The 26,322-nt window shown below is 42.0% G+C and overlaps 2 protein-coding genes across 2 annotated transcripts in view; both read left to right on the top strand.

Annotated features, from left to right (window-relative positions):
- The first annotated feature begins 1,882 nt into the window (after nt 1-1,882).
- The window catches only part of LOC136428679 (major facilitator superfamily domain-containing protein 9-like), a 38,259-nt gene continuing 13,819 nt past the window's right edge, over nt 1,883-26,322 (top strand). Inside the window, exons 1-3 of the mRNA XM_066418385.1 lie at nt 1,883-1,999; nt 7,603-7,690; nt 9,664-9,707. Coding sequence (XP_066274482.1) covers nt 1,919-1,999; nt 7,603-7,690; nt 9,664-9,707 — 213 coding nt within the window. The 5' untranslated portion in view covers nt 1,883-1,918. The remainder of the gene's footprint in view (nt 2,000-7,602; nt 7,691-9,663; nt 9,708-26,322) is intronic.
- On the top strand, nt 17,959-25,246 carry LOC136433020 (uncharacterized). The gene has a single exon (XM_066424775.1). It carries the CDS (start codon nt 19,487-19,489, stop codon nt 25,244-25,246), a length of 5,760 nt encoding a protein of 1,919 aa, XP_066280872.1. The 5' UTR covers nt 17,959-19,486.

The raw sequence follows: 26,322 nt of genomic DNA, 5'->3' as shown, positions 1-26,322 counted from the left end.
TTTATTTGATGTATAACTAAGACTTGTTTGAAATTTTGAAGTTAGCTATAGAATTACAGATTGAAGTTCTTAAGAGTGTTAAACGTTGTGATTATGTTTTGCTGACATTTGACTTTTATTTTATGTTGTGCACCCAGAATTCTTTCTCTGCACCTAATGTTTTTGGTCGGATGCACCAAGGAGGTTATATATTGAAGGAGAGAGGACGGGCTAGCCCCCCGCTGGGCCCTTTTGTTTCTTGGGTGCACCTATTCCCAAAATTTAATTTCGAGCCCTACCTTAGACACCTCCCCATCCTCCCACCTGACAGGGAAGTCGATGTGATAAGGCGATCCAATTTTCTTCACCAAAGGCGCCGTGCAGGCCTCCCTGATTGAAGACGAGCGGAAGCATATAAGCAGAAAATTGGAGCCTATCCGAAGACATGCCAGCATGCCCGGCCCACCAATCAACTGGACTTTATTTTAATTCATCTCGACAGTTTTGTATGCCCACAACGTAACGTTACAGCGCAGAATTCTAAGTCACAAACCAATTTCATCACAGCTTAGGGTGCATAGGAGATTTTAATGCGGTTACCTTTAAGATTGATATCCCCAAAGCTTGCAAATGTAATCTCTTATTATATCTTTACGACGTAATTTTGCCCCGAATGGATCCATCATAGCAGGATACCAAAATAATGTCAACTAATATAGACTAAGAAAGCCTAAAAGAAGATTGGATTGTGTCGCAAGCAATTAAAGAATGGCAATGAATTATCCAAGAAAAGTGCGTGGTTAGGGCAATGCATGGGCGGTTCCAAAACACTGTCAGTGTTACATTGTCAGATGTAGGAATATAAAGTTATATCTTATATTATGTACTACTGTAAATGCATTTAAGTTTGCTTGGGTTATATTTCGCGCTAAGGAGTGTTTGCGGTGGTTTTGATTTCGCGGCAGTACTGTAGTCACATGCTGCTACAGTATGGGACAAACATGTTCGCGGTGGTTTTAATTTAACTGTGAAACGGTCGCCGCGATAACCGCGAACATAAGACCACAGCGAACATTCTGCATTTACAGTATGCGTATGATATACATGTACATGTAAAAGGTGAAGGGAATATGCATATGTATGTAGGTGTTTATTTACACAGGTAACCTCTATTATCTGCCAGGTATCATAAATCCGCCAATTTGAAAAATAGCTGGTTTGAGAGATCTCTAGTGCAGCACCTCCCAGGTATGCACAGTTTAGATATACAGGAGTGCATTATATTGATTGGGGGACGTTGGGTTGGAGATCTGTTTGGATGTATCTCTTCAGGGTGGAGAAATTATGTACCCTGGTGGAATTATGTTAGTAGATGATATATCTTTATACTTGTGGCAAGAATGGTACACATTCAATGAAATCCTCAACTGTGCTACTAAAGTGAGGGAAATTAGGTTTAACACTATGTGTACTAGTAATATTACCTGCAGATGAACAAAAGAAAAGAAAAGAGAAGCCCTACCTGCTGACCTAACGTAAAGGACTGTAAACAGAAATTAACTTTTTTTTTCCCTTTGGCCTTAGGCCACACCAATTCAATTTCATGGTTAACAGACTTTTTTGTATTTTATTTCAGCCCGAGGACATCATTAAAACAGAAGGTTGGGGTGAAAACTTGCACCTGACCCTGTTCACTCCCTGAAACTGTGTGCACCAAAGTACAAACTTTCCACTGAGATTGTTTTCATGTTGATAGTTTTTTTTATTTAAATTCCGTTAACCAAGAAATTAAATTGGTGTGGCCTTACAGAGAAATCAAATCCCAGGCAGCGATGTTCATAAAGCATTTTACAGTAACATTACACACGCGGGCCTCCCAACATCTGTTTAGAGAGGCCAAACTGTGTTGATTATTGCATCATCCCCCCTGCCGAAAGGAATGGAACCTCCCATATTCAAGATGGCTGCCCCCTATGAGGAAAAGAGACTGTCGATGTGGCTGTGTTTTTCTGGATTTCTGGTGAGTTTTAAGACCTTAAAGTTGATATAATTGTTGCAGAAATAAAGTAGATGTACATAGATATATATTTTTACTCTATAGAGTGTTGTCAACGTTGTTACTTCGTTTTGTAACGTACTAATTTTGTTATACTACAGTCCTTAACTCCTAATGCTACAATCTATGTTATGTAACTTACACACATATTTACATTCTATGGGAAATATAAATGGTATCTGTATGTATAACAATATTTTTGTATTCTAGTCAGAATTTATTGATGTCATACTGTTGTTTTTGTATGTTAAATTGTAAAAATGTATTTGCATTTTAATTGTTTAGAATATTACTTAACTTCAGTGTCTGTCTGTCTGTGTGTATCTGTCTGTCAATGTGTGTTTCCATTCATCCTCAGTGCTGGTATACTAAATTGTAAGCTCATTCACCATTCTGAGTATGCATGTGCAGTGTCAAAGGTGAAGGCCCCTGAGATATAAAACAAAACACGTCTGGGCGTTGTTTGATAATATGCAAATTGAGACAACAGTCGACTCAAGAACCTTTGACACTTTACATCCGTACTCGAATGTGTGAAAGCATTTCTTGTTAATGGCTTGCCTGTGTGTGCCAGTTTGTCTGTGTGTGTGTGTGTCTGTCTGTCAGTGTGCATTTCATACATTGTCACCGACCTCAGTGCTAGTATTTTTGACTGTGGGACTGGAAGGGTAGGGAAATAAGTGGTTGGCTTATTGGCCAGAAATTACCCGTGCAATGGTAGCCAGTGCTGAATTGATGCAGGGTTTACAATCACGTAATATACAACAGATACATGTTTGCTCCCCACTTGCACTTTGTGGAACTGTCGCAAGGGTCTGGGCGGCTGCCATTCGGCACCAGCAGGTGACCTCAATACGACCTTCCCAACCAAAGTCATGTACCCATTCACACCTGGGTGGAGTGAGGAAAGTCATGTTAAAAAATTAAGCGCCTTTCCCAAGGGTACAACATCGGGGCATACAAAAATGTAGCAGTGGTTTCGAACCCGGGACCTCTCGGTTCTGGGCAAAACACTCTACCGATTGCGCTACACGATGCCACAAGTACGGCTCTGCATGGTTTAGCGGTCTGTACAGTCAGCTACTATTGTACTCGCCACATCTGGTTTAAGGTTTGTATTGTTGCTCATTGACCATAAAGGAACTTCTCTGGAGAATTTGGGCAGATTTAAGAACCAAGACGGTCAATTAGTGTGACCTTTGCCATGGTTTACACACTTCGCCTCTCACCACGTCTGGTTCAAATTCCGTGGAGCCAGCGGCCCGAGTTTGCGCCCTGACCTGGACACAACTGGAACAGAGTCCCATCGTTCTATCAGAAGGAGATGTAAAGCCAGCGGCCCCGTGTATGAGGGAGCTTTAGGGCATCAAATCTCTGCACGTTGATAAAGAACCCAACACACTTATCGAGAAGATTAGGGGTGACACGATGTGCTTGGCCAAAAATATGTGGGCTGTAGCGAAGCCACATTGCACTAATAGTTAATGAATAAGCGTCACGCTTCCTCTGAGGTTTTACAGCTTTAACTTTTACCTAAGGCCACACCAATTTGATTTCTTGGTTAACAGAATTTTTGAAAAAAAATGCTAGATTGGAAAATCAACCGTAAAACAGAATCTCAGATGAAAGTTTGTACTTTGGTGCACACAGTATCAGGGAGTGAACAGGGTCAGGTGTAGCCTGGGTGCCATCCTATTTCTACCGGGGCTCCTACACTCGCCTCCCTCAAAAAGGCGAGTGTAGGAGCCCCGGTAGAAATAGGATGGCACCCAGGCTAGGTCAGGTGCAAGTTTTCACCCCAACCTTCTGTTTTAATGATTTTTTGTTGTTGCTAGAATTAAAAAAATAAATCCGTTAACCAAAAAAAATTGAATTGGTGTGGCCTAATGGCACTCAGGCAAAAGCAATTTACCATTCTGCATGTGGAGATATCCTTATACGCTAAGGTTTTGGTGTCCTTACCAAGGATAGAGCAACAGAAGGTATCAATCTCTCTCCTTGTTGCCATATATGGTACGGGTAGCCTTGACCCTGCCCCCACAGTTCAAGCTCCCTGACTCCGAGCTGTTTATATTGGCACCTTTACTAAACATCACTGCACTTAACCAGGATCCAGGGCTTTATTTGTAGGGGAGAGATATAGGGCAAAGTTGAAGCATGTACTGCAAGTTCAGATATTTTTGCCTGGGATTTAATGTCGCAGTAAGGCCACACCAATTCAATTTCTTGGTTAACGGAATTTAAAAAAAAAATCTAGATTGGAAAATCAACATGAATACAGAATGTCAGAGGAAAGTTTGTACTTTGGTGCACACAGTTTCAGGGTGTGAACAGGGTCAGGTGCAAGTTTTCACCCCAGCCTTCTGTTTTAATGATGTCCTCGTGCTAAAATTTGAAAAAAAGTCTGTTAACCAAGAAGTTAAATTGGTGTGGCCTTATGTCGCAGTAAGAGGAGAAAGGAGGTTTTACATGTAGCTGAGTTTTGTACTGCTCCTAATTTTTAGTGGTCCCTATCAATCCCATCTGTAGTGACCACCTGTCCACAAAGACCAGATTTTGTGGTCTTCTTGGGAACTTTTGACTGTACTTGTACAAAATAATGAAAACTTTTTTTGTTAACATTTAGCTTTACAATAAGGCCACACCAATTTAATTTCTTGGTATTGATATGTTGTCCTAAAATATATAAGACAATTTCAGACAGTTCAATAGAAATCCCATTTTCAGAGTTTTGGTATAAAACCTAGTTCTACCAGATCTTTCTTTAGTCACTAACGAAAGATAGCATATGCTGTCTGAAAAGTCTGACTGTTTCAAAATTTTATCCAGTTGTTTGAGTAACTATTTTTGGCGTTCATGTACTTTGGATCGCTTCTCTCATGTAGGAAATTAAAGGCCCTCCACCGTCAAGTTTGGCAGCAGTGCTTCTCTAATGACTTTTCTAAGAATAGTAACATATTAATAATCCGTCATATCTGAAGTGAGCATATGGGGCATGGAAATGCTACCTTTGAAGGGTGTGGGGAAGGCCATGTCTGTCATGATCAGGCCACACCAATTTAATTTCTTGGTTAACAGATTTTTATTTTAAAAAAAAAAAATTTGAAAAAAAAAAAATCCTGAAAAAACTGGCCCAGCCTTCTGTTTTCATGATTTTTTTTCTAAATTTTTTTTTGGGGAAAATAAAAATCCGTTAACCAAGAAATTAAATTGGTGTGGCCTCATCAATCAGAATGAAGGGTTTTTACTCACTAGAGGGGTGGGTACCGGTACAGAAAATTTAGGTCTGGTCCAGGTCCAGGTCCAGAGGGTCAGGTCAAGATCCAGGTCCGGACCAGGTCGCAGTACATCATATTTTGGAGGGCGAGAAGGCCATGTCTGTCATGGTCATCAATCAGAATCAAGGGTTATTACTAGGGGTGGGTACCGGTACAGAAAATTTAGGTCTGGTCCAGGTCCAGGTCCAGAGGGTCAGGTCAAGGTCCAGGTCCGGATTATAGCAGTATAGCAGGACATCATATTTTGGAGAGCGAGAAGGCCATGTCTGTCATGGTCATCAATCAGAACGAAGGGTTATTACTAGGGGTGGGTACCGGTACAGAAAATTTAGGTCCGGTCCAGGTCCAGGTCCAGGTCCAGAGGGTCAGGTCAAGGTCCGGATTATAGCAGTATAGCAGTACATCATATTTTGGAGGGCGAGAAGGCCATGTCTATCATGATCATCAATCAGAATGAAGGGTTATTACTAGGGGTGGGTACCGGTACAGAAAATTTAGGTCTGGTCCAGGTCCAGAGGGTCAGGTCAAGGTCCTGGTCCAGATTATAGTAGTACTGCAGTACATTATATTTTGCAGAGCGAGAAGGCCGTGTCTGTCATGATCATCAATCAGAATGAAGGGTTATTACTGGGGGTGGGTACCGGTACAGAAAATTTAGGTCAGGTCCAGGTCAAGAGGGTCAGGTCAAGGTCCTGGTCCAGACCTGGACCTTGACCTGATCCTCTGGACCTGGACCTGGACCAGACCTAGTATAGCAGAACATCATATTTTGGAGAGCGAGAAAGCCATGTCTGTCGTGATCTTCAATCAGAATCACAGGTTATTACAGATCACTACTTACCCATTATCCCATGTGACAGTTTCACTAATGATTGATAAGGGTGCTGACCTTGTACTGCTAACCTACTCCCCAATTAACCAAATCACGTTGTGCCTAGGGGGGGGATCAGGGGATTGACATTGCCCAGCCCTACAGATGAGATGTCATTATCATACTGTAAATCTTCAAATGTTGACCGTGGTTTAATCTTTTTATGTTTTATTTTTAGTGACTTCTTCACTGCAAAATCATCACACTGCAAAGATGTGTATCTATTGGTTCACTACTGTAGAAGTTAAAACACTTGCAGTGAAAAACTCTCTTCCCCTCCTGCCCCGAAATTAAGTCCCCGCAAAAATGACTGGGTTTACGGTATTCGGAGAAGGCCTGGCTGTGACAGGGGGGAAATTACACGGCTGCTAACTTGATCTTCTGGTAGCTCCGAGCTGTCAGATTAGATCAGTGTGAAAGATTGCATGCATGCAGCAATGTTTTATACATCACAGTAGCTGAGAAGGTTGACTTTGTGATTCAATTTCAAATAAACAAAAACATTAACTTTCTATTTGTTGGCCTTTGTGCGAGACTTTTGTGATCCACCCATGATAATTTGCAAGCAAGTCATTAGTTTGTTTATTTATTTATTTTGCACAACAAACCAGGTTTGTGCAGTAAGTACAAGCTGTGAAAGACCAGACTGTAAGGTTTGATTCATTCACACTGTGATGGACCCAAACTCTTTTCGATAAGTGTTATGGGTTCTTTATCCTGCTCGAGTTGTGGCTCTCCTCAAACACTAGAAGTAGGCTGTTTTGCACTGTGTCTTGGACGCTGTATTGGAAGGCAGAGAGAGCCCAACCATCTCTTTTCACTGCCTTTTACCTTCCCAACTGAAGCCAGGTACCCATTTTTGCACCTGGGTGAAGTGAGGACAGTGCCTTGTGAATGTTACCAAAAGAGTGCCCCCTATTGCCTGCAATGGGAACTGCACTGCATTGCATGTAAATTTTGTAGCATTCAATCTTGTAACTTTCAAAATCTAACTGTTAACTTTTTGAACAAGATTTTGCTTTTCTAGGATTTGTATTAAGATGTGTACCTAGATTAAAATGAATGAACGAAATGATCAGATTGGTAGGTCATTGAAAATAAGGAAACTAGACGAAGTTACCGAAACGTAATAAAAGTGTTTTGAATTGTGTTGCAGCAGAAGAGCATTATCATTTATCATTACGTAATTCTTCAGTTTGAAAATGGTTCTAAGGTGACACCATTTTAATTTCTTGGTTAACGGAATTTGAAAAAAAATGCTAGATTGGAAAATCAACATGAAAACAAAATCTCAGAGGAAAGTTTGTACTTTGGTGCACACAATTTCAGGGAATGAACAGGGTCAGGTGCAAGTTTTCATGATTTAATGATAACCAAGAAATTAGATTGGTGTGGCCTAATGTTGACATGTTTTCCAGGATTTGTTTGGGGTGAGCATGATCATCCCACTCCTGTCCAGACATGCCAAACACATGGGGGCATCGCCAGCTCTCATGGGAGCCTTAGGTACGGTTATCAGTTTAACTTGAAAGCAAAAATGATTTCTTACATTGTATCTATTTCAATTTTAAATATCTTTTAAATTTAACATTGCCAACAGGTCTTATTAGTTGATTTACATATCTACCTTACACAGTGGCATGTATCACTAAATTCATGAACCTTTTATAAAGCTATGTAAACTTTGTTAACTTTGAATTAACTAAGTAAATGAAATGAATATAAAAAATGACTTACTCATTTACATAATATATGCTTAATCATAAACACCTTTATCTTACTTACACATGTTGCAATATTGACAGTGCTATAATTTTCCAATTTGATGAATTTTGGTGTTTTTTGCATTAATTATGCAAATTAGGAATTTATTTGCATAATTGGTATGTGTTGATGCTCCACTTTCAATAAACTACATATGTCACATGTATTTGAGTCTTATAATGGAAAACACTGCAAATATAGAATTTCCTCATTATCTATGCAAATTAATTCCCAATTAGCATAATTTGCACTTCATTGTGTACATCTCTGTCTAAGCTACCTGCATACTAAATATCATGGAAATCTGTTGTCCCTTGTTCAGTTATTCTCCTTATAAGATTTTCACAATAACGCTCCTGCAGTTCCAGAGCAAGCTGCTAGGGGGCCAAAACCTACACCATTTCTTAATTACATCACAAGCTATCTGTCACCCAAAAATCAAGACCACAGCACATCCAGGTCAAAAGATACAAAAACGGAAATTCTGCTGCAGTACCAAGGTCACATACCAGGGGGCCCAAAATCAACCTTGAATTTCGGCCTCACAACACCCGCCCACATACCAAATATCATTGTAATCCATCCAGAGGTTCTTGAGTTATACTGCCTACAATAGTCCGGAAACACAAACACACACACACACACACACACACACACAGACACGCCAAAAACAATATCTCCAATTTTGATTATTCTTTAATCAATTTTCTAACCTGTCATAATTTGGTATGTTTTCTATGTTCTCTGATATTTTCTTGTTGTACTGAAATGTCTTTTGAAATGTACTGATCTTACTAAATATCTGTTAACTTTGAATTTACACCTCTATACCAAATTTGTAGCAAAAAAATGTTTTCAAGAAAAGCAACAACTTGGACATTTTGACATTCGACACAATTGACTTAGAAAGCTTAGGAATCCCCCTATGTATCCCTTAACTTTGTCTTGTTTGTACCTATATATGTAAATTTCTTTCTAGAAATTGTAAGGAAGAATGTCAAATGGTGTTTGAGAAGATACTGATTTGATTTACTAGCACTATGATTACAACAACTCACTGAGACGTATCCCAAAGCGAAAGATAATGATGTTCCAAAGTTACCTGTGCTGCATTGAAATATGTCTCTTATTTGATTTTAGGAAAAATTATCTAGATGATACAGAGCTATCTATAGAGCTGGACCTATCAACTATGGTATATCTTGAAATGTCTGCAATGGTTTATATTTGCATTACTACTGTTACAATATCAATACTGTACTACAAAATTGTTTCAACTGAAAACGACATGAATACTTGCTTTCCCCTCCTACTACAAAATTAAGTCTCTTTTTTTTAAGAGAAAAAAAGAATGGTATTTCACCTCCTCAAACGAAAGTCAGCCAGGTAACCATTTTTATACAAGGGTGGGGTGAGGAAAGTCAAGTAAAATGCCTTTTCGGAGAACACAACGTCTAGACAGGAATGCCAGGACTGGAACCTGTGAGCTCTTACTCCCGTGTCCATCAGCCTAACATCTAGGCCACTGATACTACTATCGTTTACAGTGCGACACATGTAATTAGCTCATTCTGTCCTGATCCAGCGAGATAATATAATTAAGTGGATAGCTTTTTGCACAACAGACCAAAATTCAGCACCAGGGACAGAGATATATCATTTCTACCTCAGGAGAGAGACGTGTTATTGCATGGTGTTTTTTTTTCTGTTTCCAGCTTCAGTTTATGGTGGGCTACAACTCTTCTCCAGTCCACTCATAGTAAGTGATTTTGGTCGTGGAAAGCTGTGTATTTATTTTAGTTGTATATGGAAAATAATGTATAGTGAACAATTACAATCTATATTGTATATGCGCCAAAAATAGTAACTCAAGCAACTGGATAAGATTTTGAAGCAGGCAGAAGTTTCAGACAGCATGCGCTATCTAATGAAATGTAGCGGAGGCTGTCTAAAATGTCTGTTTAAAAGTCTTATCCAGTTGCTTGTCAATGAGTAACTATTTTTGGTGCATCTTATTACCTGGATGTCTAACCTTCATCAACGTATATTGTATATGTTATTATAGATAGCTCATAGAAGTTACTCTTGATGGTGATTAATGTACAATGTTGTCTATTTGATGTAAAGACTTTTTAGTAGTAAATTTAGAATGATTTACTTTTAGATTTGGTTAGAGTTTTCTTCTAGGGCAAGAAGTAAAGGAGTATGCATGGTGGGAAGAGTGAACATGAGAAGCAAAGAGTAGAAAAAATTTGACATTCAGAGAAAATGGGTGGGGGGGATGCAGTGGTTTGTTGGCTATCTGTGGGGGGGGGGGCATGGGTTTGTTCATACTGCAGTTACTCTACCAAGCAAAATGATAGGTTTGCAGAAAACTACTTCCTCTGACCAATCCACCAATCGTGTCGTCAATGTTTTCCTCACCCTTGTTCAAACAGAATCTGGCAGCCTGGTTCTGTAAAATGATAGGTTCTGAGAGAACTACTTCCTCCTGCCCAATCCACCAATAGACCTTTCTCACGCGGCGGCCATGATAGAATGAAAACAAGGCCCTTGTGGCAAACATTAGACCGATCCTAACTGTCAATCACAATTACCAGTTTAGCCAATGATTACCTGATAATTCGAGAATCGACCAATGAGGAAGTGGCTGCATGACCGTCAAATTTTTGCATTTCTATGTTTTTATTTAGCATTTCTACGCTCTGACAGAGGAGGGCGGAGACTATGGGATCGGTCAACGAAGCCCTAAATTGCTGCATCTTTTTTGTACATTGCATTAGTTGTAATATTGATACTTGGATATCATATTTTAAACCTTAATGTGATTTAGGAGGAAAACTAAATCTGTACATTATTTTTGCTTCTTTGCCTCATTGGCCTCGTCTTCATTCTATCATGTCCGCCGCGTGAGAAAGGTGTATCGTGTCGTCAATGTTTTCCTCGCCCTTGTTCGTACAGAATCTGGTAGCCTGGTTCTGTACCCTGGTTCTGCAATATGATAGGTTAGGAGAAAACTACTTCCTCCTGACCAATCCACCAATCATGTCCTCTCTCAATGTTTTCCTCACCCTTGTTCTCGCAGCCTGGTTCTGTACCCTGGTTCTGCAAAATGATAGGTTAGAAGAAAACTACTTCCTCTGACCAATCCACCAATCATGTCCTCTCTCAATGTTTTCCTCGCCCTTGTTCGTACAGAATCTGGCAGCCTGGTTCTGTATCCTGGTTCTGCAAAATGATAGGTTAGGAGAAAATTACTTCCTCTGACCAATCCACCAATGATGTCTGCCCCCTCTCAATGACTTCCTCGTCCTTCCATTAAACCCAATCAGCTGTCCCCTATCGTACGCTAACGACAAGTGACCTGCACAAGCGGCGTGATTTCCCACGGCCACTCTAGAGCAATCAGGGAATAGTTATCGTACGCGGGCACCTGGCCGGTCGCCAAGAGCCGCGATTAGCGGATCTCGATGAGTTCTTCAAGGATCGATTCTCTGTTACGCTCCTCTGATGACCTGCTTATGCTCCCCGTGGGTTTCGTGGATTACGTGCTCGCTGTCGCCAACACCAATCTGTACTCACCCGAGGGATTATGAAGCTGATCATACCTAATCTCACACTGAGATTAAGTAATCTAAAAGCATAGTACATTGTAGTCCCTAAGGGCACACCAATTTAATTTCTTGGTTAACGGATTTTTTTTTAATTTAAGCAAAAAGAAATCATCCTGAAAATAGAAGGCTGGGGTGACAACTTGCACCTGACCCTGTTCACTCCCTGAAACTGTGTGCACCAAAGTACAAACTTTCCTATGAGATTCTGTTTTCATGTTGATTTTCCAATCCATTTTTTTTTTAGAAATTCCGTTAACCAAGAAATTAAAATGGTGTGGCTTAATGACTTGTTTTGATTGGTCATACTTTTGGTCAATATTCAAGCAACGACCTTACATTGTATGAAGCTTAGGGTATAGTTAGGACACAAGGAAACAATAATTGTGTTACGAAAATGACTTGTTTCCTATTTTGAAGTATATACTTGTAGTACCCATTTAAGCATTTTAACTTATAGTCACAGAATGTCCTAGTCAAAAAAACAACTGTAACAAAAACATCTTTAAATCAATGATTTAGAAACAGGATACATTTTCGTGGAGACTTAATTTTGTGTGAGGATGCAAAAGGAGGTTTTGCGGTGTTCCTAAGTTTGCAATTGAAACAATTGTGCAGTACAGTTGTAGTAATATCATCATCATCATTTTCTATCTGGAACTCTGTTGAGGTATACTAGATAGAGTTATTCCAGTACTTTTTGGCGACGCCTCAGGGGCGAGCCAAATGATATAGTATTGTGTGCAGATTGCAACTATTCTAGGAATTGTACAGGCATGTATCCATAGGCATATTAAGATAATAAGAATGTTAGGAATGTTAGTCAGACAGAAAGCCTCCCTCGGGACATTCCTCCTAGATAACCTAGACAGAAAGCTACAGCTGTCTACCAGATGTGCCAGGCTTATGTATACATGACCCATTTAAGACCTCAGATCAACAGTAATATTGCTCTTTTCTAAAACAATGTGTGTCTGTTACAATGTTTTTAGACGCCCTAATGCTGGTCCTTACAACGGTAAGACTTAATGTCTTTATTCGGGGTACAGGTCATAACTGCATCAACTCTGTACTGATAACGATTGTGCACACGCTGCTTCAGTTACCTATACAAGCAGATTAATTAAAAGGCATTAACCTCATTCATGACATTGGGAACATGTCCAAGCCAGATCAATCAATGAAAAATTTCACTGTCGCAAGGAAATTTAGCAAGCCAGTTGTACTAGTACTAGATGATTATCCTGCTGATAAGGTGCCATTTTTTTGCTGATATAATGCTGTACACTTCCAAGAACACATGGGACACATTTTTACACAACAACATTTCTGTGGATTAAGATTCCCAGGCTGGCATTTCATTAGGGCTCCAGGAATTACTGCCAAATTCCTTTATGACTGCGGTGTGCCTGGTATTCCAGTGGGACTCGAATTCCATCCTGGCATTCCATCCTGGCATTCCATCCTGGGATTCCATCCTGGCATTCCATCCTGGCATTCCATCCTGGCATTCCATCCTGGCATTCCATCCTTAGCTAACATCCCTGGTCATTCACGCTCTAGAGGACTTAGTTCTATAGTTCAGGGAACATAAGTGTACAAACTGTTGCATATGGTGTATGCTGTGTCTGTTGGTAAGTGGACTTTGATGTTGAAATTTGTGAAGATTTGGCCTAACATGTTGTTCATGTAAACAGCAGTCCTATCACAGTAGAATAGTCATTTTGTATGGTGGGAACCCGGTCCGTGGGCTGTTTTCAGTTGTCATGATCAGGCTGTGATGAAATCGATGTTTGTTCTGGCAGTGGGGTGTGTCTGGTAGAATCTAGTGAAACTGTCGCTGTCTGTGTGTGTGTGCGTGTCTGTGTGTGTGTGTATTTGTCCAGCAGAACAGGTACCCGTCAGCCCTTTTCGTTAGAAATCCTGTATGAACAGCACCACCTATCACTGTGCCCTAAGCAGGGTACAGTAAAAATTAAAACAACAACCACGGCGCCATGGCAATGTCTTTTTATCATTGCCAGTCTTGTTCTCCTTGATGGCAGATACCAATGCACATATTTTCAGTGTCATAATTTCACGGTATGAGATCGCCCCAAAAAGAAAACCACTGCGAACTCTCAAGATTTCAGACATTTATTTAGATTATATACGACGTATAACAACTGAGTATTAATAGAAAGTACTTGTAGATAATTGACTTCCCAAATGAAATGTATTTCCTGTGTGTGTATGATGGCCTTATTAGGTAATCCCAAAGCCGGGAGGATGATTAATCGGTACAGGGATACCACAATTGCTAACCTGTATTCACGGACTCAATCTTCTCTATCTGACTAATGAAAGGAGTTGAGGCCTATCCAGTTTGATTAGTTATTTCTCCACAGGGCTATCTCCATCTGTAATTTTTTTCTGTCCCATGTTTTTGACTAAAATACACAAAACAACCGACTAACATACATAGATAAAACTAACAAAACTAGCACAAAACTGTAGTGCAGATAAGAAATTTGCACAAGACCAAGCTCAATACACTTGGGTTCATATTACGTAGAATAGTCTATAATGATTGAATAGAAATTAATTTGTTGTTTCTCCACAGGGCTGTCTCCAACTTTGATTTTTTTTCTGTCCCGCTCATTTTGTTTGGGAGCACGTGTTGTTGATTTTCATGGCTAAATCTGGCATTTTATTAGCTTTCAAAAATACAGTTTTAATTTCATGTCAAGAAGTTCAAATCTTTTGGACGGACAGGGAATTTTTTTTCTGTCCCAACAAGCAAATTTCTTGGATACCATCGGATTACTATTGGGGCCCCTACACTCGCTACCCTGATGTTTTCAGGTAATGTTGTCTATGGCAGAAAAAAAGGAAAGCGAGTGGTAATTACGAGGTTGGTACCCAGGCAGTAATGTCTCCAGCTTTGAATATTTTTCCGTTTCTCTCATTGTTTGGGAGCCCATGTTGTGGATTGCTTCTGTTAAACCTGTCATTTTAAGCTTACAAAAATACATTTTGTCAGTTTTGTGTCATGAAAGTTAGACTGATGTTGTGATTTTTTGTTCCGTCCCAACAAGCAAATTTCTGTCCTAGGACGGAGGGACAGGTCCTGCAGATCTAGACAGCACTGCACCCAGGCTACAACTTAGTACAAGAATCAAATAAATGAATTGATCTGAACAATCCAAGAAAAATGGAAATAGAACAGAATCTAGAGTTTCATGTTTAAATATTAGTTTAAACTACTGTTTCAGATGTAAGCTGTCTATTATGAAATATACAGAGAAATAAGAGATAATCCTGTGCTAAACTTCCTTAAAGGTCCTTGTCAGGTTATATTAGACAGTAAGATGTAGTAAGAGGATTACGATAAGTCTAAGAAGCTTTTATTGGCAATTCGTAGAATTAAGCACTTGGAAGAACTGACCTCTATAGGGTCACTTGTTTTAAGATCTTGGGCCTTGGAAAATTTATGTTGTTTTTCGGATTAGGCCACACCAATTTAATTTCTTGGTTAACGGAATTTAAAAAAAAAAAGCTAGATTGGAAAATCAACATGAAAACAGAATCTCAGAGGAAAGTTTGTACTTTGGTGCACACAGTTTCAGGGAGTGAACAGGGTCAGGTGCAAGTTTTCACCCCAGCCTTCTGTTTTAATTTTTTGTTGTTGCTAAAATCGAAAAAAAAATCTGTTAACCAAGAAATTGAATTGTATAAATGGTTTTATTCGCAAATTCATACAGAGCTAAAACAACATTGCAGCCTAATTTAGTAAAAAGGCTGAATTACGCAGTTTCAGGGAATACACAACTGTACAAAATATCATCAATATTTACAAACCTAACCAAAACTGAACAACAAGGATATGTAGAAACGGTAGTAGGGTGATTACACAATAGGTATAAGTTACAATACGCTGTTCAGGAGTTTTGACAAGTACGGAATGGCACTGTTCCTGTACCTGTCAGATCTTATAAAGGGTATGCTAAGCTGGAAACCCCCTTTTAAGTCCATATTGTGAACTTCATTGCGGGTGGGGGGTAGCCAGGGTCGAAACGTTGGTGAATTCATCAGAGATTTTGCAAACTTAAGACAGAGTGATTCCCTTCTTGCTTTTAAAGTGCAGAGGTTAAAAGTTGAAAGTGCGTCAGCATAGGAAGTATAATTATTGCCAAGTATGATTCTGAGGGCACGTTTTTGAATGCGTTCAAGTTGGTGGGATTGTAGAGTGGTTAGACCTGCGTGCCATACTGGGACTGCATATTCTATGACTGGTCGGACATATAGTAAATAAATTTCGCAAAGATCTTCAGTGCAGACACCAGAGCGTTTTAGCTTTTTAAGCCAGAAAAGGCGCGAGCTTGCTTTTTTTATGATTGTTGTGACATGTTTTCCCCATTTCATGTCGGCAGAAATCCAAACACCCAAAATACAGGCATCCTCAGTGTACTGAATGGCTTTGCCATTCAGTAACATTACAGGGGAAGGGGTAGGATCCTTCATGAAAGTGATACAAATTAATTTACACTTATCTTCATTCAATGACATACAATTTTGTGATGACCATGTGTCCAGTTGGTTAATTGCTGTCTGCATAGAAGATTGTTCACTGAAAAGTCTACTTTCTTTTACCGTTAGATCATCTACATACTTCCATCTGTTAAGAAAAAATTGCATCGCATCATTTACATATACTAAAAAGAGGACAGGCCCTAATTTTGTACCTTGTGGAACTCCTGATGCAATTTTCTCCCAAAACGATGTTACACCTCGGTACCGAACACACTGTGTACGGTCATTAAGAAAACTACAAATCCATGGTAAGATTGAAGTGCGTACACCACAAGTCAACAGTTTACGGATTAGTAGAGTATGATCGATTCTATCGTACGCCTTGCTAAAATCAGTTAACAGAACAGTCTGAACAGTTTTGGGGGTTTCAGCGTCACGAAGAATAGAGTCGATCAAATTTATCAAGTAGTGAACTGATGAGCGCCCCTTTCTGCTGCCATATTGGTTGGGGTCCAAAACTTTGTCTATGTCTTGAAGAACCCATTTAGTAATAAAGGATTCGAACGTTTTTATAAAGACAGACGTAAGTGATATAGGTTGTAGATTTTCTACTGATGCTGGGCTTTTCTTTGGAATTGGAGAAATAACAGCCTCCTTCCATTGTTTGGGGACACGCCCCTCCTCCAAAGAGCAATTGAAAAGATGGGCAAGAATGTCACTTAATTCAACAGCAAACGTTTTGACGATTTTGGGGGAAATGTTATCCGGACCACAACTTTTCCTGGCATCAAGGCGTTTCAAAATTTCATAAACTTCATACGAATGAATATGCGGCGGTTTTGAAGGAGAAGGCAGGTAAGACGGCAACGATTCGAAATCAAGACATGGAAGTTGGTTCACAATGTCTGAAAAGTGGCGATTGATCGCAGCAGCGATCTCTTTGTCAGTTAGAGGTGAACTGCTGGGAACAGACACTGATACATTACGGCGGACATTAAGAATGTTTCGTATAGACATGTGCCATCTTGCTGGATTCTCCTTCTTTAAAACATGTATCTTATGAACATAATGTCTTTTCCTTGCCTTCGTACACAATCGGTTCCTTAGCTTTCTATATAATATCATATTACGGGAATGAAAAGCTTGTTGTCTTCTCTTAATAAGAGATTTAATTTGAGGTGTAACCCATTCTTTGTCTGAATTGTGCTTAACAACAGATTTCATAGGAAAATGGAGGTCTATTCTCCTTTGAAGATTGAATTGGTGTGGCCCTACGGTCCTGAAAAATTATTAGATTGGCAAGTACAGTCTACATGTATCTATTCTTATATTGGGTTGACAAATACAAGGCACTGAACAACCCAAATATGTCCCAAATTTCAGTCCAAAATGTGTCCAACAGGACTGGAGTATCAAAAGTAGATTTTGCCGCATATTTTGAAATTTACGTACTAACCTGTATTTTGATATCAATACTTTATCATTCCTGTTGGCTATGCAAAGTATAACATACTAAAGAACTGTTTGAATCATGAAATTAGAACACTGTGAAAACCACTTTCAGCTTCCCCTTCTACATGAAATTAAGCCCCTGCAAAAATAATGAATTTACAATATCGATCCCCTTTCCACGGCGCTTGACAGAAACAGTATGGTTCTGGACACGTCAAGGACATGCTTTGTTACTCCGTGGCGTATCTCGCCCGTCATCTATTGATTCCCGCGGCAGTGTGAAAACCCTGCTGTTCATCCCTACCAGCATGGCAGTATCTCGACACAATAGATGTCAAAACAAGATTGACATATTTCGTGGCCACTGACCTTGGAGATAGGAATGGGAAGATTAACTGGATTTCAGTTGATTCAATTTAGTGCAAACCAAACTGTAAATGCCAATGTTTCTTAAATTTGCCGCCTTTAGAAATGTTAATAAGATACAGGCAAGTTCCCGCCAAATCTAGGACACATGTTTTAGGATAGACTCTAGGGACCTCAGCACATGGAAAGAAAATAGGCTCACTCAGAAGAGAGGGACAGGCTTCTCAACACAGGAGGACTCAGGGCTTTCTCACAGGGAGAAAGAAGGATTTAGGCTTCCCACAGGGGGAAGAAATCAGGGCTTTCTCACAGGGAGAAAGAAGGATTTGGCTTCCCACAGGGGGAAGAAATCAGGACTTCCTTGCCGGACAAGCAGGAAGAAATCAGGCTCTTCACTGGGAGGAGAAAAACAAGTCAAGAAAGGATAGAGGACTGGGTCAGAAAGGTTGGGAGAATTGACCAGTTTTTACGGTACTTACCTGGATTTTGGAGGTACTTATCTGGACTTTGGAGGCATTTACCAGGATACATGGACAATTGTTGGATCGCTATTCAACTTGGATTACTGCGACATCCACTCGGAACCTTGAACTAATCATACAACTCGGACTAACTTCAAGATTCCACACGAGGAGGTTTTCATCACAATCAAGAACTGTAACGGGACTTGCATAGTCAGTAGACTCAGGCGGCATATATGTAATCACGGTGAACTACTAACTCTTCTTAATTAAACCATCAAAACGCAACCCTCCGACTCCGTTCATGTTGCCATCATCAACCAGGTAAGACCAGTTAATTCCCTCTCCTAACTTGCTGGCCGGCGGCGTCAAGCACAGGGCAAGTCACCGCGCTTACAGTAAAAACTGGTTCTACGACAAGACAGTAAACTGTGGTCTTGTCGGGAAGTTAAGTAAAAACTGGTTCTACGACAAGACAGTAAACTGTGGTCTTGTCGGGAAGTTACAGTAAAAACTGTGGTCAACGACAAGAAAGTAAACTGTGGTCTTGTCGGGAAGTTTCAGTAAGAAAAGGAGCCAAGACAGCAAAGGCCCTTGGACGAACTTGCAAGTAAATATTGTTTGTAACAAACGAGGAAATGCAGTCACGTCAAGGTTAAGAAAGTACTTTCTTTGTTGTCTGGACCATGTCTGATTCTTGACATCTTGGAATGTTCTTTGATTGATGACCCTGCCCGCCGGAGGAAGGTGTATAAGGTTCCCCTCGCGAGGAAGCCTTTACCGTAAAACAGCTAATAGTAGCAAGGAGTAAAACTTTGCTTCTGAGAACGGTAATTTGAGGCATAGTCAAAGGCAAGAACATTGAGTACATACTAGTGTAATGTGCAGCAAGCATGAACACATACGTATGTTAAGCAACGAACTGGTACCAGAGTGTTGGAGAAAAATTTGGGATTTGAGGGTACATGATTGACAGCACAGTTGGGCTTTGGACTTTGCCCGCTTCATATATGAGTAACTGAGAAGTTACCGTAACCCAGCAAACTAAGGCTGAGAGGTAAAGAATCTCAGACATAAGGAATGATACAGGCTGTTAACCCTGATATAAAGGGATAATCAGAATTGCAACAAGCAAAATGAGTAAAAGTACTGAGGGTCTTCCTGACGGGAAGAATTTAGAGTCAGAGGAAGATAAGGAGGAACAGAAGCGTGTTCCAAAGGTGGCTCAATGGAAGATAGAGGAAGACAGCAAGAGGATGAAGGGCTACCGATCATCAGTGCTGGGAAGGCTGACAATTAAGGCAAAGGCAGTGAGTGCACTGATGGAGCAAAACGACCCCAGTGGTGTACAAGAGCAGTTGGAGGAATGGCAACAGACCTACTGTGACCTTGAAGAAGCACACGGTGACTACCATGCAACTCTAGATGCTGAACAGCTCAAGGAAGACACCTCAAAATGGGCCATACCTCATTTTGAAGAGCTGGACCGTTTCAGGGACAAGGTCCAAGAGTGGATCAGCATGGCTTCTGAGAGGGAGGTGCCATATGTCAAACCCTCAGATAGTGTGTCACAAGCAGGTTCACGCACTTCCAGTGTTATATCTAGTGCTATATTAAGAGCCGAACTAAGGAGGGCAGAGCTTAAAGAAAAGGCAGCTGCCTTGGAAGAAAAGTTCAAACTACAAGAGCAAGAAGTAGAGCTCAAAAGACGACAGGAGCTATTGGAGGTTAAAACAGAAATGGCGCAAGAAGAAGCCAAGCTCAAAGTGCTTGAAGAGTTCGAGGCTAGCTCCACGCAGCCAAAGGTGCCTCCACCCTCTGTACAGCCAGTAAAGCAACCGGATGAGAGAAGTGCAAGGCTAAGGCCGGTTGAAATAGAAAAGAAGGAACCCTGGCGTCCACCATTGTCTCGCTTAGGTCCAGCAGCGGTTGACTTTGAGCCAACGCGGCTTTATAACACCGAGAAAGATAATCGGCATAGCCCTACTCCGGATCGAGCGGAAGAGTTTCTTCAGGGTTTGGTAAGTCAGCAAGCAGAAGTCACGAAGCTGGTGTTGGAGCACAACAAACAGTCACAACTGCCAGCCAGAGTTGTCAACCCGTTCTATGGAGACCCACTGCAATATACCAGGTTCATGAAGGCCTTCAAACATGCTATTGAAAGCAAGACCTCCGACCCAGAAGATCGCCTCAACTACCTGGAGCAGTACACCAGGGGGGAGGCCAGGAAGTTAGTGACCAGCTGTTCACTAATGAATCCAGAAGAAGGATACAAGAAAGCGAAAGAAAGCTTGCAAAAGGGATACGGAACACCGTACAAAGTAAGCCAGGCCTACACAAAGCAGGTGTCCAAATGGCCAGAAATAAAGCCTGAGGACAAAGAAGCATTGAAAGAGTTTGTGTTGTTCCTCAACGAATGCAAGCACGCAATGGAAGGAGAGCAACATTTGCAAGAGATGAACAACTACTCAAACATAAAGTTACTGGTGGAGAAGCTACCTTTCAAGATGAGAGACAGATGGCGGAAAAGATCCTATGACATTCTACAGAATCGGCCAGTGACTTTCTCCGATTTTGTTAATTTCACAGCCAAAGAGGAGGATGTCATCTCCAACGAGATATTTGGAGAATTGAACACGAAGGAGAAGTGTTCCAGTTTCAGGCAAACCCAAGGACGAAAGAAGGGATTGAGCTTGGCGGTGGTAACAAGCAGCACAGGAGTAGAGCCCAGCTGCTTGTACTGCGATAGGAGTAATCACGACACAAGTAATTGCAGAGTGTTAATCACTAAGCCTCACAAAGAGCGCCTGCAATACTTAAAGGACCAAGGTTTGTGTTTTGGGTGCTTGAAGGACAAGTCCCACATATCAAAGAACTGCAGCCAACGGGCCAAGTGCGAAAAGTGTCAAAGGCACCACCCTACAGTACTGCACAGGGAAGCACCAGCACAGCCCAAGAAGACAGCGGCAGTCGGTCGGGTATCACACACAGACTGGGACGGTGTCCCAACAATCATCCCAGTAAAGGTACACAGCAGGTCAACTGGGATCACTGTGCAGACCTACGCGTTCCTAGATAACGGAAGTGATGTCGTCTTCTGCACTGAGGCCTTGAAAGAGCTGTTAAAAACGCAAGGGAAGAAAACAAAGTTATCACTCAATACAATCAATGGAACCAAGGAAGTAAAGAGTGAGGTACTGGAAGACCTGGAGGTCTCTGACTTGCAAAGGGAAAACATTATTCCCATACCAACGGTATATACTCAAAGGAATATACCGGCTTCCAAGGAAAGTATAGTGTCAACAGAAGATCTGAAGGGTTGGCCATACCTCAGGGAAGTCAAGGTACCCAAGATAGATGCCGACATTGGCTTATTAATTGGCAACAATGTACCGAAGGCAGTGGAGCCCTGGCAAGTAGTGAATAGCCAGGGAGGCGGGCCATACGCCATTAAGACGGTGCTGGGATGGTCCGTCAATGGTCCTCTCAAGGGGGCCAGTGGAGATAGGTCAATCGGTGTAAACCGAATAAGCTTACAAGACCAGCTTGACCAGTACTTTAACAACGACTTCAATGAGAGGGAGGACAACCTCAAGGGAATGTCTGTGGAGGATGAAGTCTTCATGAAGATAGTGACGGAAGGGACCAAAAAATGCCAAGGGCATTACGAAGTGCCATTACCGTTCCGGTTCACTGAGCCCAGGCTGCCAAACAACAAGCCAGTAGCCTTACAGAGAGTGAAGCATCTGAAAAGAAAGATGTCGAAGGACGAGAAGTTCAAGGAAGATTACGTACAGTTCATGCAAACTGTGATTGAAAGAGGTTATGCGGAAGAGGTGCCACCAGAGGAAACGGGAACAGAAAATACAAGGGGTGGCAAAGTGTGGTACATACCTCATCACGGAGTGTATCACCCGCAGAAGAAAAAGATCAGAGTGGTGTTCGACCGGGCAGCAGAGTACGCAGGGACATCATTAAACAAGGAGTTGTTGCAAGGACCAGACTTGAACAACACTCTTGTCGGAGTCCTCACTCGATTCCGACAAGAACCTGTTGGCATCATGGCTGACATTGAAGCTATGTTTTCGCAGGTTATAGTCCCAGTGGAAGACAGAAACTATCTACGCTTCCTGTGGTGGCCGGAGGGCCACACAGATGAACCATTACGAGAGTTTAGGATGAAGGTGCACGTGTTTGGAGCAACTTCATCCCCAAGTTGCGCAAAGTATGCCCTGAAGAGGATAGCAGAAGACTGCAAGGGACAGTACAACAAGGAAGTACTGAAGGCTCTCGGGGAAAACTTCTATGTGGATGATCTACTCAAGTCTGTAGACACAGAGAAGCAAGGACAGTACTTTGCCAAGGAAATGAGAGAAGCATGTAGTACAGGAGGATTCAGGCTCACCAAATGGGTCAGCAACAACCGAGAGGTGCTCAAGACTGTCCCAATGGCAGAGATGTCAGAAGAAGTGAAGGACCTGAATCTTGACCTGGACAAAATGCCAGTAGAACGCACGTTGGGCATGTTATGGAACGTGCAGACAGATACTTTGGGCTTTCGCAACCTCGCCAAAGACAAGCCAGTAACAAAGAGAGGCATACTGTCAACAGTAAGCTCACTGTATGACCCACTACTAGTAGGATTGATTGCACCTGCCACATTGCATCCCAAGCTGATTTTGCAAGACTTGTGCAGGGAAAAGATAACATGGGATGAAGAAGTTCCAGACAAACACATCACGTCGTGGCGTCAATGGGAAGCAGAACTACCTTTGCTTAGTCGTGGATTTGAGGTAGACAGATGTGTGAGACCGGTCGGATTTGGAACCCCTACCTCAGTACAGCTTCATCACTTCGCAGATGCAAGTGAATCGGGGTACGGAACTGCGTCATATATACGTATGGAAAATCAAGAAGGCAAAGTACACTGTGCTTTGTTAATGGACAAAGCTCGAGTCGCGCCATTGAAGGCTCTTACCATTCCAAGGCTGGAGCTTAAAGCAGCAGAAGTAGCTGTGCGTGTGAACTCCACGCTCCAAAGGGAATTGAACGTCAATATCGATACAATATATTTCTGGACGGACAGCACCACCGTGCTAAGATACATCAGCAACACCAGAGCAAGGTACCATACCTTTGTTGCCAACCGGCTGACGACAATAAGGAGCCATAGTGATCCAAACCAGTGGCGGTACGTCGAATCGTCACAGAACCCCGCTGACGATGCATCAAGGGGGCAAACAATCCAGAAGTTCGTAGAAAACGACAGGTGGGTAAAAGGACCACCATTTCTGTGGTGCCCAAAGGATGAATGGCCGCAGATGCCAGAAGGGCTACAAGAGCCACTGCAGCAGGACCCTGAAATAAAGGTGTACGCTGTTCAAGTGGAAGAGAGCCCTATGGATGTGCTTATCGCACACTACTCAAGCTGGTATCGCTTGAAGAAAGCTGTGGCTTGGATCTCTAAAGTGAAACAGGCCCTGAAGCAGAAGATTAAGGCCCTGGGGAAGACAACATGTCAAAGGTTGTCAACAGGCGACCTTGCACGAGCAGAATTGGAGATAGTAAGGCACGTGCAACGTAGTCACTACAGCGAAGAGATAGCATCCCTACAAGGAAGCAAGGGATCAGTGAAGTCTAGCAGCAGTACCTTCCAGCTGAACCCTAAGTTAGATGAAGAGGGCATCCTCAGGGTAGGAGGAAGACTGAGTCAAGCAACCCTCTCGGAAGAGATGAAGCATCCAATGATGCTCCCGAAGAGGTCCCGAGTGTCAGAGCTAGTGATTCAAGAAATCCACGAAGACAACGGACACTTGGGGAGGAACTATGTGACATCCAAAGTGCGAGAACGCTATTGGATTCCACAAGTTAACTCGCTAATCAGACAAGTAATTGGCAAGTGTGTTACTTGTCGCCGTCATCACGGCAAGACAGGAGAACAGAAGATGGCGGACCTGCCGTCCTTCAGAGTAACACCAGAGGACCCACCGTTCACCAACGTGGGCGTCGACTACTTCGGCCCTTTGGAAGTCAAACGAGGCCGCAGTATTGTAAAACGATATGGAGTCATCTTCACCTGCACTACGACGCGAGCGGTGCACTTGGAGAAAGCAGAATCCCTTGACACGGATAGTTGCATCAATGCCTTGCGGAGATTCATCGCAAGAAGAGGACAAGTGAGGATGATTATATCCGACAATGGCACGAATCTTGTTGGAGCAAAGGCAGAACTCAAGAGGGAGGTCAAAAAATGGAACACCAGCAAGATGCATGAAAGTATGTTAAAGAAGGGGATAGAATGGAAATTCAATCCACCTTCAGGTTCCCACTTCGGAGGAGTTTGGGAGAGGCAGATCAGAACCGTACGCCAAGTGCTGTATGCTGTCAGCAAAGGTCATCAACTTGACGACGAGGGATTGAGTACGTTATTCTGTGAAGTAGAGTATATCATCAACAGCAGGCCAATAACACCGGTGAACATGGAGGCCAACGACTTAGAGGCGCTAACTCCGAACCATCTGCTGACGCTCAAGTCAAAGACGGACCTTCCACCCAACTTAACGGAGAAGGGAGACCAGTGCGCAAGACGCCGATGGAAGCAGATCCAGTACATTGCAGACCTGTTCTGGAAGAGATGGGTCAAGGAGTATCTACCCACTCTACAAGGACGCCAAAAATGGGGCAAACAAAGAAGAAACTTTGCAGTGGGAGATCTAGTGCTCCTGAAGGATGAGAACAACCCACGAGGCCAGTGGCCGTTGGGTAGAGTGGTAGAAGTAGTGTCTGGCAGCGAAGGATTAGTCCGACATGTCAAAGTCAAAACACAGCACAACATCCTAGAACGTCCGATAGACAAGCTGTGCCCAATACTGGAAGAAGACCAGGGAGAAGACTAGAAACCAGAATTCCATGAGGATTACGTTCGGACTCTAGTATCATAAGAGTTTATAATGCATGTAACTGCAACGTAGTGAACTAGAATACCCTATTTGGACTTTAAGGAATCTTATTCTGCATGTTTCTACTACTAACCAAAGTAGACTATATTATTGTATAATGTATAGCATTGGCATCAGGAAACTAAAGTGTAGAAATTGCCTTTAAGTCGGCAATTGGGGGCCAGTGTAAATGCCAATGTTTCTTAAATTTGCCGCCTTTAGAAATGTTAATAAGATACAGGCAAGTTCCCGCCAAATCTAGGACACATGTTTTAGGATAGACTCTAGGGACCTCAGCACATGGAAAGAAAATAGGCTCACTCAGAAGAGAGGGACAGGCTTCTCAACACAGGAGAGCTCAGGGCTTTCTCACAGGGAGAAAGAAGGATTTAGGCTTCCCACAGGGGGAAGAAATCAGGGCTTTCTCACAGGGAGAAAGAAGGATTTAGGCTTCCCACAGGGGGAAGAAATCAGGGCTTTCTCACAGGGAGAAAGAAGGATTTGGCTTCCCACAGGGGGAAGAAATCAGGACTTCCTTGCCGGACAAGCAGGAAGAAATCAGGCTCTTCACTGGGAGGAGAAAAACAAGTCAAGAAAGGATAGAGGACTGGGTCAGAAAGGTTGGGAGAATTGACCAGTTTTTACGGTACTTACCTGGATTTTGGAGGTACTTATCTGGACTTTGGAGGCATTTACCAGGATACATGGACAATTGTTGGATCGCTATTCAACTTGGATTACTGCGACATCCACTCGGAACCTTGAACTAATCATACAACTCGGACTAACTTCAAGATTCCACACGAGGAGGTTTTCATCACAATCAAGAACTGTAACGGGACTTGCATAGTCAGTAGACTCAGGCGGCATATATGTAATCACGGTGAACTACTAACTCTTCTTAATTAAACCATCAAAACGCAACCCTCCGACTCCGTTCATGTTGCCATCATCAACCAGGTAAGACCAGTTAATTCCCTCTCCTAACTTGCTGGCCGGCGGTGTCAAGCACAGGGCAAGTCACCGCGCTTACA

This window comes from Branchiostoma lanceolatum, chromosome 1, assembly GCF_035083965.1.
Source record: "Branchiostoma lanceolatum isolate klBraLanc5 chromosome 1, klBraLanc5.hap2, whole genome shotgun sequence".
Lineage (NCBI taxonomy): Eukaryota > Metazoa > Chordata > Leptocardii > Amphioxiformes > Branchiostomatidae > Branchiostoma > Branchiostoma lanceolatum.
This window is presented reverse-complemented; position numbering and strand designations above follow the sequence as displayed.